Genomic DNA, 15,574 nt, shown 5'->3' with positions numbered 1-15,574 from the left:
GTTCATCAGCAGACGCCAGAGCTTAGTAACTGGACAGAGTCTCTCGAACACGGCCGGAGTCCATCCTTCTATCGTAAGCATTCCCATCGTGCATGCTGTGGAAGCGCCGAGGACTCGGAAACACTGAAGTTCTTCTCTCTGGGGCCGTGGTGGCTTTCAGGTCTGCCCCGGACGCTCGGACGCTCTGCACTGGGTGTCCTTCTCCGCCCCACCCGGGAGCCTCCCCGCTGTGTCTGGCCTGCCGCCTCCCACGTGGACGACCTGAACTTTCTCCTCTCCTTTCTCGGTGTCACGCAGCCCCTGCTGAGCATGCCTGCTTCAGGTGGGCGGTTACAGATCTCAGGATACACAGAAATCTCATGATACACAGACGTTCCTCTGGCTGATGAGAACTGTATACCCAGCTGATCCACTGACATAGCATTGAAGACACACGGATTAACCAAATGAGATGTTGAAAAAACGTGGACGCCCTGCGCCCACCTCTTGGCCTGAGCAGCACCACCTCCTGCTGTAGTGGTGACATCATGCGTGTTGGTCTGTGATGTCAGCTTAGTAGAAGCTTACGAGGGAGGTTACACGTGTCCCTGGCTCCCAGCTCTGTGGGTCGACCACCCCCACGCTCACGGCACACGGCCAGGGCTCCACTCCCTGCATCCTCTTGGCTCACATCGGCCGAATGGTGTGCAGTTGCCCCAAGCACCTCTGAGGACGGTGTCTCTGCCTCAGCGATGAGTGTTTCTGCTGAGTGGTGCCCTTCTCCCCACGGTGGGCAGCTGGCAGCAGGCTGCCCTCAGGGAGGGAGCTCACATGCCCAGCAACCTGATGGCACTCACTGTGAAGCCCGCGGCTTCAGGGTCTCCCAGAACCGCGCCAGCTGGAGTCGTGTTCCAGAGCCTCACTCTCAACACGGGCTGCAAGGATGCCACTGTTCACTCACGGGCACCTTAGCATCTTAGAATCTTAGCATCTTAGCATCTTAGTATCTTAGTATTTTAGTATCTTAGCATCTTAGGGTCTTAGCATCTTGCTGTTATTGAAACTTATCAGATGTGTTCCTCACGTCCTGGTGTCCTGGTTTGATGTAGGACCAGGTCCCGTGCTACCACAGGCCTGGGGACACAGATGCCGGCTTTTCTGACCCTGGGCTTCAGGTCCAGACGCCTGGTTTACGCCTGGACCCCCCAGCCTCAGCACCGCCATGAGCACTCCTCCCGTGGAACAGGGGTGGGGGCCCCGCGTCCCGCCCCACATGGAACGGCCTGTGTCTGTCAGGGAGGCGTTGCCGGCAGTGGGCTGGGGGACACCCAGGTCCCTGGAGCTGCATCTGCTTCCTCCTCCCTGCGTGGCAGAGTTCTGTCATCAACGTGCTCCACAGTCACACGCCCTCCAGAAACCAAAGCCGCGCGCGTGACAGCTGAGTCCCAGCAGGGTGCTGGGTGCAGGAGCCAGGCGTAGGCTGCTGGGGGCGACCTGTGTGATTTTAAGTCCAGGAAACATGAAGACGCAGGGACAAGGCGGACGGGTGGAGGCTGGGGGGTGGGGGGTCGCGGGGGCAGAGGGGCCGGGGGCAGAGGGGGTCTCAGCCTGGCTGCGGGAGGCTGACGTGCACCGTGTGATTGATTGGACTGAGCCTGGGTGGGGGGGTTCCACACCGGAGCTCTGGGAATGTGAATGCTTCCTCCACGTCACTGGGCAGATGTCCCCAGAGCAGCGGCTTTGCTCGCCAGGGGCTGTTCTGAGCCGCAGACGCCTCCACACAAGAGCCAGCTCAGTCCTGACCCTGTGGAGAGACGCTGCCGCCCCACGTGGCTGGGCGAGGCTGCGAGCTGCGGTCCAGACGGTTGTTCTCATTGGTGCCACCTGCAGAGACAGAGGAGGAGCGCCTGCCGCTCGGGCAGGCTCCTGACGGCTGTAGGATGACCAGCCCGGAGGTCAGCGGGGCGGACTGAAGGCTGAGCAGCACGGCGGGTGCCCGCAGCCGGGGGCAGACATGGAGAAGTTCCAGGCTGCGATGCTGCTGGGGGCTGTCGGGGACGCTCTGGGGTTCGGGCACACCGCCAGGGAGAGCAGCGGCTCGGGCGCCAGGGTCCAGGAGGAGCTGGGGAAGGGGGGCGGGTTGGACCACCTAGTGCTCTCGCCGGAGACGTGGCCTGTGAGCGGCAACACCATCATGCACATGTCGACAGCGGGGGCCCTCGTCACAGGTGAGGCTCTGCCCTGGGGAGAGTGGGGGCGGGGGGACCCCGAGGTGAGGGACCTGGAGCCCAGGGGTTGACTGGCTTGCCACACAGGGTCCCCAGCAAATGGGGTGTGCCTCCGCTGTGTTCCAAGACAGCCTCTCGGGCAACAGTGTCACTTTACTCTGCTCACCTGCAGACTCGGGTTCTTAAATCAAGGCTTTCCATTGTGTTTGTAAATGTTCACTCAGCAGAGCCTGTGTATTCAGGGTTAAATGCAATCAGGTGGCTCATTTGGGGCCTGTTTGGGAGGAAGTCTCAACTTCTCAGTGTGAATAGGTAGCTTGCTTCTGAATTTATTTAAAAAAATATAAAAAATAATAAGCCAGTTTGCAGTTGGGCCAATTAAGATGATATTTGGGGGGAATTGCTTCTAAATTCTGATGAATTGTGGTTAAAATGCCATCTGCCAAAACAGGATTTAGCTTGGAGGGTTGCTGCAGGTTCTCTGTTATCCTAAGAAAATGCTATGAAGTTGGTTGGATTTGGGGGGAACAGAGTTTCCTTAAGTAGCAGGTTGATTTCAGGAACACGTTTTTACTGAATTTCAGAAAAGCGGCGGGTGTCCAGGTGAGGCACAGCCTCCTCACAATTGCTGTTGAAAACCTGTCAGAGGGTGAGCACGTCACTGCAAAATTAGAACCTGAGGCGGTGTGAGCGACTGGAATGTGTGTGTCACTGTGTGCTCACCACCAGCGGCGCTGGGAGCCGGGTTTAGCTCGGATGTCACGGCACAGGAATGCCGCCTGCTCCAAATAGCGGGTTGAGCACTAAGCCTCAGATAAGATAGTGTCACAGCAGGTTGACATGACAAGCCAGCCTTCTGAGTCTGCAGACTCCGCGATCCGGGGGGGTGGGTGGGGCGACTGTGGGGCTTCCGGGCGGTCTCTGGGCAGACCCCAGGCCCCTCTGCGTCCCGTCCCCGAGCCCTCCTGTGCTGCCTGCCTGGAAGAGTCCCCAGCAGGTCTCCAGGCTGCACTGTGGTCCCAGGACTCCCCGGCGTGGCTCCTGTCAAGAACGTGCTATCCCGGCTTGGAGCAAGTCACATCCCCTTGGCAGGAACAGGGCGGAATCCGCCCGGATGAAGTGTGTGGATCCGGAGCACAGTGGCAGCGGGCCCAATTCTGATGGGCTCGGGCCCTCTGGACACGGGTCACCGTGATGCACTTGGGCAAGTCTGTGCCCCCAGAACGTGTTTTCACCTCCTAAACATCTAAGTTTAGTTTTCAAACAGCCCAACTTTTTTCTTTAATAACAAACTGTAGCTTGTGTAAGGGGCATGGCAAATAGATGGGGAAACAATGGAACCAGTGACAGACTTTATTTTTGGGGGGCTCCAAAATCACTGCAGATGGTGACTGCACCATGAAATTAAAAGATACTTGCTCCTTGGAAGGAAAGCTATGACCGACCTAGACAGCGTATTAAAAAGCAGACAGAGACATTACTTTGCTGACAAAGGTCCATCTGGTCAAGGCTATGGTTTTTCCAGTCATCATGTATGGATGTGAGAGTTGGACTGTGAAGAAAGCAGAGCGCCAAAGAATTGATGCTTTTGAACTGTGATGTTGGAGAAGACTCTTGAGAGTCCCTTGGACTGCAAGGAGATCCAACCAGTCCATCCTAAAGGAGATCAGTCCTGGGTGTTCATTGGAAGGACTGATGCTGAAGCTGAAACTCCAATACTTTGGCCACCTCATGTGAAGAGCTGACTCATTGGAAAAGACCCTGATGCTAAGAGGGATTGGGGGCAGGAGGCGAAGGGGACGACAGAGGATGAGATGGCTGGATGGCATCACCGACTCGATGGACATGGGTTTGAGTGAACTCCGGGAGCTGGTGATGGACAGGGAGGCCTGGCGTGCTGCGATTCATGGGGTCGCAGAGAGTCGGACACAACTGAGCGACTGACTGAGCCACGTGCGTCGCGGCACCAGTGGACCCTGACTGTGGGCCTGTCTCCCCGCGGATGTTGTCATCACATCCTCACATCACCCTTCAGGTCGACTTTATTACGGCGGATTACAGACAAAAGAACCGACGCAGAGGAGCCGCGTCATCGGCTCACTGCCGCTCAGCAAGTGCAGACAGAAGCCCGGCGGCCTTGGGCCTCCTCTGGAGCCCTGACCCAACCTGGCGCTGCAGGGCCTGCACTGTTTCAGGGGCCTGACAGACCGGGGCTCGTCACGTGATTTCCACAGGCAGGCAGGCAGGGCTCGCCGCCCCAGGCATGTGGCTGTGGGCAGGGCTGGGCCCCGCGGAGCAGCGGTGTGCCGCTCCGCCGTGCCTCTGAGATGGGCAGTGCCGAGCAGGAGCGGGCGCTGAGCGGGGCATGGCGTCCAGGGCCCAGCAGGGTGGGCGGGCCCCAGCCCCACGATCCTCTTCCCCACGCTGCCTGCGATGGCATTTGAAACGTCGGTATTACTGAGTGATCCAGATGGGTCTCCTGCCTTCTCTCTGTCATGAGTTCAGCCGGGAGGCTCACAGGGGGCTTTGTACGTGGATCTGTCAGGCGGAAGACAGAGAAGTGAGTTCAGAGGCCGCATCACCACGCGGAGGAGCTCGGGTCAGAGGGCGCAAGGCTCTGTGGCTCTGAATTCAGGATCAGCTCCCAGGCTTTTGCTGCCGTTTTGCTTTTAAAGAACTTTTGTCTCTTCAAAAAGAATATGATTCCAGAATAAAACGACTCCTTTTAGGGGAGTCCGGAAGGGCCAGGCTTACTCGCCCAGGATGGAGATGGTAGAGGAGCTGACAGAGAACGTGGGCTTCCCCTCCCCAGCCAGGGTCACCCAGCGTCACCCAACGTCGCCAGGGTCACCCCGCGTCACCCGACGTCGCCAGGGTCACCCCGCGTCACCCGGCGTCACCCGACGTCGCCAGGGTCACCCCGCGTCACCCGGCGTCACCCGACGTCGCCAGGGTCACCCCGCGTCACCCGGCGTCACCCGACGTCGCCAGGGTCACCCAGCGCCACCCGGCGTCACCCGACGTCGCCAGGGTCACCCAGCGCCACCCGGCGTCACCCGACGTCGCCAGGGTCACCCAGTGTCACCTGGCATTACTGTCCACAGAACAGGCGGGACGCACCCCCGCCGGCTCAGAACCGAGGCAGCATGGCCCGGCCCAGAGTCAAAGCAGCGGCCAAACGGTGCCCAGAGCGGCCCCCAGAGCAGCGCTGGGACCTGCGGCGCACCCCCACCCTGCCTGGACTCGGATGTGCCTTCCCCGCCTGCACGGGGCCGGAGGCAACCTGGGTTTCATACCAACGGGGCTCTGCTGCGGCTCTGCGCCCGGGGTCAGCGGGAGAGGGCAGCGTCCTTCTGCACCCCATGGCCCCCAGAGACAGGGCTTCGCCGGGAGGGCCGCACACAGCCCTGCATAGACAGGGCCCGGTGCCGTCCACCTCGCTGGCAGGCGCGCCCTCTGCCCGCAACTTCCCACCCGCTCTCCGTGTGACCAGGACCCCCAGGCCCCAGCTTTGGAGGAGATGTGGTCTCTGTCCACCACGCTGTGGACTCACTTAACGGCAGAAATGCTCAAAACCCATTCACGACACCTCGCTGAGCCTCCAGCAGGCAGATGGGGTCCTGACCCTGCAGAGGAGGCTTGTGAGGCCATCCGGAAGCTGGTCAGCCAAGCCCTCTGCACCTGGCACCCCGTCCTGGCACCCTGAGATTCCAAGGACACGCTCATCCCCAGACTGCCTTCCTGCGGGGTTGCGGTGGGGATGGTGGGGACGGGGTGGGGGGTGCGTGGCGGCTTGGCTGGAGGGGGGAGCGGGCAGCTGGAGTGGGAGGGCGGCTCCGGGCACCCTGGACGAAGGACCCTGAGGGCACGGAGCAGGCAGGTGTCAGGCCAGCGGGCGCCTTGTGGACAGAGCGGTTGGCCGTGCATGAAGACCCCAGGGCTTTTTAGATTCTCGTGTGTAACAACGAGAAACCACAGCCTCCGAAATGAGATGAAATCCAAAGCACGCTGCGTCTGCGGTCGGGTCTCTCCGGGGAGCTGGTCCCAGGGCCTCCCTCCTGTGGTGGGGGCGGGCCGTGTGCTGGGGGCTCATCTGACCCCCGCTTCCTCCCCAGACTTCTGGTGCCTGGACGACCTCTACCGTGAGATGGTGCGGCGCTACGTGGATGTCCTAGAGAAGCTCCCGGAGCAGCGGGCAGACCCGGCCACCCTGGAGGGCTGCTCCCAGCTGAAGCCGGACAACTACCTCCTCGCGTGGCACACGCCGTTCAACGAGAAAGGTCAGGGAGCTTTCCTCTCCCTCTGAGGAGGCGCGGCCGGAGGGCCTCTGGGACACGGCCTGGCTCGTCACCCCCAAGGGGACCCCCGGGGATCCAGCCTAGCCTGGGCACCAACCGGGGATGCAGGTGTCAGTCACTATCCCTGGCTTGCTTTAAGGATAATTTCCCCTGCTTTCCTTTTAAATGTGTATTCTGAGCCAAAACATCAAGGAAAGCATCACCACCTGCAAAAATGTCTGTCTCTGTGATGATCTCGTGTGGGGTGATGTTGGCAGGCAGCCTCTGCCTCTAGGGCTCTGCTGCTGGGGTCCTGGGCCCATCCTCTGGGTTCACACTGAGGGCAGGCCCGTCCTCTGGGTTGCTGCTGAAAGCTACCATCAAGTCAAATGCTACTGGCAAATAAAGAAGCAGGAAATATGGCCCATAATAAAGAGAAATATCAGTAAATCAGAAATGACAAACTCTGACAGTCATTAGAGTTATCAGGTAAGGATATAAAATTTTCAAAATTATACTTTTGAAAAGTTAAGGAGAGATGTAAGTATACAAAAGACCTACATCACAGTTCTAGAGAAAAACACCACAGTGTCTGAGTCTAAAACCCACTGACTGAGATTCACGCAGATCTGACGTTTCAGAAGAAAAGATTAGTGAGTCTGAGAGGCAGAGTGATAAAAGCTGTCCACAGTGGGACACACACAGGAAAAAGAACCCAAAAGCGTGACCGGGCCTCAGGGAGCCGTGGGTCAGCTCAGAGCACGAGGCCCTTAGAGGAGGAGGGAGAACAAAAGCCATGTGGGGAACGGGCCAGAGTTGCCCAAAGTAGATTTTTAAAGAAGTGAACTCCCATGCCCCAGAAACTCAACAAATTCCAAGCATAAGAAACAAACAAGCAAACAAACATCTCCAACAAGACCCACAGCCATCAAATCACTCAGAACCAACAACAAAGAAGGCGCGCGCCTCCTGTGCGGAGCCAAGCTGAGGACAGCCGGTTCCAACAGAAGCAGCGCCTCCAGGCGCGGAGAAAATGCAGTCACACCGACGCCCAGAGGAGTCAGGGCCGAGCAGCCTCTGCGGGCAGAGAGGTGAGGCGTCCGCGCCCGAGGGAGCCAGGGACAGATGCCCGCACGTCCCGACCACCAACGGGCACTCAGGACCGCACAGGCCACGGGGCAGCATCAAGTCTGTGAAGGAAATGATGATGGGAACGCGGGCCCAGCGTCCTCACAGGGAGGCTGCCAGTAGCGGCAGAGGCCCCGGAGCCCGCCCGGGGAGCCGAGTCAGGAGCCCCCAGGCGCCTTCTCCCACCTTAGATGCCGCTGAGAGGCTGGGCAGGCAGGCCACGAGCTGGGAGAAAGCGTTGCCGAGCACAAGGCTGCAAGGGATGTGAACCCCAAGGACGGACAGAACTCTTTTCAAAAGTAACTTTGTTTATTTATTGTTGCCAGTGCAGGGTCTCTGTCTGCCCAGGGGCTTCCTCCAGCAGGGGAGAGCACGCGCTACCTCTCGCGGGGGTGCAGGGGCCTCTCCCGCTGTGAGAACAGGCCCTGGGCGCTGGGGCCTCAGCAGCTGCGGCCATGGGCTCAGTCGTCACGGCTCCCGGGCCCTAAAGCACAGGCTCAGTCGTGGTGGGGCGTGGGTTTAGTTTCTCCACAGCATGTCAGGTCCTCCCGGATCAGGGGTGAAATCCGTGTCTGCTGTGTCGGCAGGTGGATTCTTTACCAGCGAGCCGCAGGGAAGCCCGAGAGAACTCTCAGAGCCTAAAGATAAGGGACGTCCCTGGGGGCCCCGTGGTCACGGATCCGCCGGCCATTGAGGGAGACGTGGATCAGACCCCTGGTCTGGGAGGATCCCACATGCCGCAGAGCAGCTGAGCGCACGCACACGGCTACTTAACCCGAACTCTGACCCCAGAAGCCACTGTGACACCTCGCAACTCGAGAGCAGCCCCCACTCATCGCGACCAGAGAAAGCTCACGTGCAGTGACGAAGATGCACTGCAGCCATAAACAAGTAACTAATTAAAAAACCGATTATAAGAAAAGCTGCTGCTGCCGCTGCTAAGTCGCTTCAGTCGTGTCTGACTCTGTGACCCCATAGACGGCAGCCCACCAGGCTCCCCCGTCCCTGGGATTTGCCAGGCAAGAACACTGGAGTGGGTTGCCATTTCCTTCTCCAATGCATGAAAGTGAAAAGTGAAAGCGAAGCCACTCAGTCATGTCCGACTCTTCGCGACCCCATGGACTGCAGCCCACCGGGCTCCTCCATCCATGGGATTCTCCAGGCAAGAGTACTGGAGTGGGTTGCCATTGCCTTCTCTAAGAAAAGCAACCCCATATAAAAATGGGAAAACTACTTAAAGCACTTCACCAGAGAAGATGTGTGCATGCCAAGGAAGCAGCACCCGTTATCACACAGTGACACAGAAGCCATGGTGAAAGGCCCCCAACCTCACGGGCTCACCCCCAACCTCACAGGCTCACAGGCTCACCCTTAACCTCACGGGCTCACCCCCAACCTCACGGGCTCACCCCCAACCTCACGGGCTCACCCCCAACCTCACGGGCTCACGGGCTCACCTCCAACCTCATGGGCTCACCCCTAACCTTACAGGCTCACCCCTAACCTCACGGGCTCACCCCCAACCTCATGGGCTCATGGGCTCACCCCTAACCTCACGGGCTCACCCCCAACCTCACGGGCTCACCCCCAACCTCACGGGCTCATCCCCAACCTCACGGGCTCACCCCTAACCTCACAGGCTCACCCCTAACCTCACGGGCTCACCCCCAACCTCACGGGCTCACCCCCAACCTCCAGGCGAGCTCATGTTGGCAGTGGTGTCTGGAAGTGGCAGAGATGCCAGGGTGGGGGGTGTGCAGCGGTGTGACCACTTCAGAACCTGGTCCCGCAGTTTCTTACAACACTGGACATTCATGCGACGTACGAGCTCAACGTTCCTCTCAGAGATGTTTACCCAAGAGAAGAGAAAGCATCTATCCACAAGAGACTTGGGTCCTCAATGCTCATAGTACCTTTATTTGTATTAACCTCAGACTGGAGACAACTCAAACGTGCGTCAGCGGGAAGTGGACACACCAGCTGTGGTCCCTCCACCCACACGGTGGGGTCCAGCCACGGACACACGTGTGGGTGGATCTCAGCACAGTTACGCCACGTGAAGGAAGCCAGGCAAAGAGACTCCTTTCCACATGATTCTGTTTATACACGTTTCTGGGAATGCAAACTAGTCTGTGGTTGGTGAGAACAGCAGGAGGGGGCAGAAGCACCCTTTGGGGCGACAGATACGTGTGCAGGTTTTCTTTGGCTGCTGGTTTCCTGGGGGTAGCATGTCAAGACAACACGCATGTGTTAAACACACACGGTAGATTGTCTGTCAGCTGTAGCTCAGGGAAGCAGCTTTTAGGAAGGGGGGGTGCGTGAGTGGATGTGCAACGTGGACACAGTTCTTGCTCCCTGTTTCCCAGTCGGGGCACACTGGGGGCGGCCCCACCCCAGTGGGAAGCCTGTCTCTCGTGGCTGCGTGTGCTCCAGCATGAGCAGCGATGCGATTTCTTTTGTCTGTCGTGTTTGTCAGCAATGTGGGCAGTGTCAGTGTCCCTGCTTCTGACTCACCGACACTGACGAGCCTGGGCAGAGACTGCTGTGTGCCCAGTTTAGGTGGGGTTACAGGCAGAGGTCTGAACACGGGTCCCCCTCGCAGGCTCGGGGTTCGGCGGCGCCACCAAGGCGATGTGCGTGGGGATGCGGTACTGGCAGCCAGAGCGGCTGGAGACGCTGGTGGAGGTCAGCGTGGAGTGCGGCCGGATGACCCACAACCACCCCACAGGTGACGCCGCGGCCACAGGCGGGGCTCGGGGTGACCGGGAGCCACGCTCGGGAGCACTGGCCCCGGCGGGTGGGGGGTCCATCCCGGCCTCTGTCCCGCGCGTGGTCCCGGGGGCGGGGGGTCCATCCCAGCCTCCGTCCCGAGTGTGGCCACGACGGGCGGGGCTCGAAATGACCGGGAGCCATGCTCGGGAGCGCTGGCCCCGGCGGGCAGGGGGTCCATCCTGGCCTCCGTCCCGAGTGTGGCCACGGCGGGCGGGGCTCGGGGTGACCGGGAGCCACGCTTGGGAGTGCTGGCCCTGGCGGGCGGGGGGTCCATCCTGGCCTCTGTCCCGCGCGTGGTCCCGGGGGCAGGGGGTCCATCCCGGCCTCCTTCCCGAGTGTGGCCACGGTGGGCGGGGCTCGGGGTGACCGGGAGCCACGCTCGGGAGTGCTGGCCCCGGCGGGCAGGGGGTCCATCCCGGCCTCTGTCCCGCGCGTGGTCCCGGGGGCAGGGGGTCCATCCCGGCCTCCTTCCTGAGTGTGGCCACGGTGGGCGGGGCTCGGGGTGACCGGGAGCCACGCTCGGGAGTGCTGGCCCTGGTGGGCGGGGGGTCCATCCCGGCCTCCTTCCTGAGTGTGGCCACGGTGGGCGGGGCTCGGGGTGACCAGGAGCCACGCTCAGGAGCACTGGCCCTGGTGGGCGGGGGGTCCATCCTGGCCTCCATCCCAAGCCTGGCCCCAGTGGGCGGAGCGGGGTCCATCCCGGCCTCTGTCCCGAGCATGGTCCCGGGGGCGGGGATCCATCCCAGCCTCTGTCCCGAGCGTGGTCCTGGGGGCGGGGGTCCATCCTGGCCTCTGTCCTGAGCGTGGCCGCGGGGGGTCCATCCTGGCCTCCGTCCCGCGCGTGGCCCTGGTAGGCGGGGTCCATCCTGGCCTCTATCCTGAGCGTGGCCCTGGTAGGTGGGGCGGGGGGTCCATCCTGGCCTCTGTCCCGTGCCCCAGGCTTCCTCGGGTCCCTGTGCACTGCCCTCTTTGCGTCGTATGCCGTCCAGGGAAAGCGGCTGGAGCAGTGGGGGCGCGACATGCTGCGGACAGTGCCGCTGGCCGAGGAGTACTGCAAGAAGACCATCCGGCACCTGGCAGGTGAGCCCCGCCCCTGCCCCCGGCAGCTCCATCCACACAGAGCGGCGTGGCCAGGCCTGGCGGGGAGGCGGCTCCATGTGACAGGTGGACCCCACAAAGAAGGTCTGTGGTGTCACCTGGCCGGGGGGTGGGAGGCTCGGTGTGGGGACCCTCTCTGGGTTCTTGAGACACAGGTTCCCCCTGACCCCCGGCATTATCCATGAGCCAGGGCAGCTGCACAAATCATTCAGAAAAGTCACCAGCACCTCCGGGGCTTGGGTGTCAAGCCATTAATTAGGGGCGATGAATGTCCTGTCTCCTGACTTTGCAGACACAGCATTGAGTTATAAACACACTCAGGTTCAGAATTTCCATGAGAAGGCACTTTGATCTTGTGATGGCTGCCTTAGCTCAGCACATCATCAAGCATCCTTTCCTGACTCCATCTTCCCTGCTAGTGTCTCAAAGCAGCTACAGCGTGAGCATCTTTTAATTTCGGGAGCCATCGCTAAAGCCAGGTGCCAGGCCCCCCTCCACCCCTGGCTGAGCAGGGGCACGGGCTCTGCCTCTGGCCCTCCCCATCGCTGCCCACAGCGCCCGGCTGGACAGCTGGTACAGCCTGCTTACCTGCTGTTTGTGTTTAGAATACCAGGAGCACTGGTTTTACTTTGAAGCTAAGTGGCAGTTTTACCTGGAGGAGAGAAAAATCATCGAGGACACCGAGAACGAGGCCAGCTTCCCCGACCGCTACGACGCGGAGGAGAGGGACAAAGTAGGCTCTTGGGCCTGAGATGGAGGGGGTGGGAGAAGTGGGGGCCACTGCCCGGGGTCCCAGGCCAAGTCCTGCCTACCACCCCCACCTGTGGCGAACCAGGGAGGTGAGCTGAGCAGCTGCATTTGGGGGCCTGTGGCAGACTTCATGCAGGAAGCCCGTTTGAAATGGGTACTGCTTTTATCTTTTCATCTTCTTGATTATAAGCACAATTTGTGCTAAAATAGTCCATCTCACTTCATCTCTTCTGAAGACTGGGCATATAGGGTTGTCTAGGATGAATAATTGGGGGCAGGAGGAGAAGGGGATGACAGAGGATGAGATGGCTGGATGGCATCACCGACTCGATGGACATGAGTTTGAGTAAACTCTGGGAGTTGGTGATGGACAGGGAGGCCTGGCGTGCTGCGATTCATGGGGTCACAAAGAGTTGGACATGACTGAGCAACTGAACTGAACTGAACTGAGGATGAATAAATTGGTGCAAACCAGTGGCATTCCCCATGCTTAGAAAACCCCTGTGGTGGCTGAAATCACTGGGATCGTGATTGGCAGCACAAGAGGAAGCCTGTGTAACTACAGTTTAACCAAGACAGACATTTATTATCCTCACAGAAAGGGTATTCAGAGCTGGTCAGAAGTCTCCTGCAGTGAGAAACTGAGAGTCTTCCTGTTTGGCTGCTCTGCTCTTCTGAGAACTTGCCTCATAGTCCAAAGTGACTGCTCCCGCTCCAGCCAGCACACCTGTATTCCGGGTGTCAGGAAGGAGTAGGGGAAGAAGAAGCATCCAGCCTTCCCTTTTCAAGTGCTTCGTACTGCCCTTTCATTGATCTCTCATGAGTCCCCTGATGCAGAAAGACTCAGTAACACTGTTCTTCCTGTGGAGATGCTGCTGCCTCAAACCGACCTGGCTCTGTTGCCAAGGTGCAGGAGTGTGACCTGCCCGTGTCCATCTCCCTGGCTGCGTCTGACCCCTTGTCAGTCTTCTCTCCCAGGCAGAGGGACCTGCTCTGAGCCCCCAGCTGCTTAAGCCACCATTGCTCCCACTGTGTCCACTGACCGGTCTGCAGCCCAGAAAACACCCAGCACCCTGCCCGGCCTCGCTTGTCCCCATGCCCCACGCAGGCTGCAGTGGCGCTGGCCACAGCATTCCAGGCCCCTTGCCGGCTGTCTGCGTCACAGAATTCACCGCCTTTGTCTGCGGGACGGCCGGGGTGCGAGAGCCCTGGGAAGCAGGCCTTTCCTGCCCACTGTCCACCCGCAGCCGGGGGCGGTGCCTGGACACAGGACCGTCACATAGTGCAGGGCTGGACGGGGAGCTGTGCCCTGAGGCCCTCGGCGTGGCCTGGGCCAGGCCTCTGACCTGCGGTGCCTTCCCCAGACCTACAGGAAATGGAGCTCTGAGGGTCGGGGAGGACGGCGGGGCCACGACGCCCCCATGATCGCCTATGACGCCCTCCTGGGAGCCAAGGGCAGCTGGACGGAGCTGTGCCGCCGCGCCATGTTCCACGGAGGTGAGGGGCTGCCCGCGGGCCTCCTGCTGGGAGGAGCACCCCCTCCCCAGACCAGGGGGCCTCTCCGAGTGCCCAGGGGTGCCCAGAGGCGCCTCCCGGGGCAGGAGGAGGGGAGAAGGGGACAGCAACCCGGGGCCTCGGTCGGGAAGGCAGGAGGAGGCTGGGAGCTGACGTCAGCGGGTGGGGGGCGCCGTGGGGACATCACCCCTTAGAGGCTGTCCCCTGAGTGCTGGGCCCCAGGCTGGGAGGACCTCTGCACGCCGGGGGGGTTCAGCCGTCCCAGGAGTGGGAGGGTACCTCCGCACCCTCACTGGGCTATGACTGAGGTCAGGGCAGAGGCTGAGACGGCTCAGCCCCCTGGCGAGGGGATGTGGGGCTGGGGGCGGGGACCGCGGGGCAGCTCTGAGGGTCCCGCCTCTTCCAGGTGAGAGCGGGGCCACCGGGGCCATCGCCGGCTGCCTGTTCGGGCTGCTGCACGGCCTGGACGCCGTCCCCGCGGGCCTGTACCGCGAGCTGGAGCACCACGACGAGCTGAGGCGCCTGGGCGAGGCACTACACCGCCTGTCCACGCAGGAGAAGTAAAGCCTTCCCCGCCGGGGCCACACGCAGCCCCTGTGTCATCTTAACCCGCGCCCCCCCCTCCACCCCGTTCCCGGGGCCTAACTGCGGCATAAAATACATTGTTTGTCCGATGAGCGTATTCTCCCTGCCCTGGCAGAGCCTCGTGCCTTACTGATGTCACTCTGCATTCGACAGCCTCAGACCTCCCAATACAAGGTCACAAAAGGCCTCTTGGACATTCGGTGTATTTTATTCTATTGCAAAACTAACGCTCTCTGCTCACTGACTGGACGGCACTAACTGCGGCGGCTCAGCTGGGACGGCCTTGGGCCGCAGGGCGCCCCGCACAGCCACTTTCTAGCTCTTAGCGGGGCCTGTCCACCCCACACACCTCTGGTCCCCAGCCCCGGGGGGCAGCCGCTCCATCTGCACCCTCGCCGCGGTGTGTCCAGACCAGGAGGAAGAGCGGCCCCCAGCCCGAGGCTTCGGGGTGCCCCACGCGCTCGTCTAACCTCCAGCCCGCGTGTTTAATCACACCAGTGCTTAACACCAGCCCCTCCGGGAGCGACTAACCAAGGACGCCCGGAAACAGCCGCGTGCAGCCCCGGCGCCCGGCACCGCCCTGCCCCAGGCTCGCCGACGAGGACAGAGCTGGGCCTGATCCCTGCGGTCGGGCTTCTCCCTGAGGACACTTGCTCTTGTTAAAAATAACCCTGACCACAACCTTTGTGAAGCAGCGGCTGGTGTGAGCAGACAGCGGGTGGCAGCTGACACGTAACACGCATTTCGCCGGCTTGGCGGGCCCGTCCTGGGGTGGCAGGCCCCGCGGGGTGAAGGCTTGCTGCGGAGCGGTCAGGCGCATCCCCACCAGACAGCACGGCACTCACCCCCAGCCCCAGGCCGCAGCAACCGGGGTTCGCATTTCCAGCCGAGGCCATGGGTGGTGCTGCGCGGGCCCACGGGGCCCCTGGCCGCTGACAAGCCCTTGGCCTCACACACATCGTGACTGGGGGCTCCACGCCGCGGCTCTGAGCCACTGAACTAACCTCCGTGTGCAGGACGCTCGGCAGTCGGGGTCAGGGGAGGGCAGGTGCCCCGCCGCATGGGTGCAGGTGGGGCTGGGGTGCGGAGATTCACAGAGTCGTCTTCCAGGAACGGCAGCCAGCTATGGTAAGTCGACCCCGGCCCAGGCGCACAGGACCTGTTGGGCTTCCTCACGGTCTCCATGCCGCGTGCCCAGGGGACTGGGAGCCGCTGGGCTGGAGCCATGGGGCCTCCACCCTC

General features: G+C 61.1%; 1 protein-coding gene across 1 annotated transcript; it reads left to right on the top strand.

Annotated features, from left to right (window-relative positions):
• The first annotated feature begins 1,902 nt into the window (after positions 1 to 1,902).
• Positions 1,903 to 14,336, top strand: ADPRHL1 (ADP-ribosylhydrolase like 1). Its single transcript, XM_061133297.1, has 7 exons — positions 1,903 to 2,207; positions 6,323 to 6,487; positions 10,215 to 10,340; positions 11,324 to 11,464; positions 12,088 to 12,215; positions 13,597 to 13,729; positions 14,154 to 14,336. Exons 1-7 carry the CDS (start codon positions 1,994 to 1,996, stop codon positions 14,309 to 14,311), a joined length of 1,065 nt encoding a protein of 354 aa, XP_060989280.1. The 5' UTR covers positions 1,903 to 1,993; the 3' UTR covers positions 14,312 to 14,336.
• Positions 14,337 to 15,574: the final 1,238 nt, after the last annotated feature.

The sequence above is a fragment of the Dama dama genome, chromosome 30, assembly GCF_033118175.1.
Source record: "Dama dama isolate Ldn47 chromosome 30, ASM3311817v1, whole genome shotgun sequence".
In the NCBI taxonomy this organism is placed as follows: domain Eukaryota; kingdom Metazoa; phylum Chordata; class Mammalia; order Artiodactyla; family Cervidae; genus Dama; species Dama dama.
This window is presented reverse-complemented; position numbering and strand designations above follow the sequence as displayed.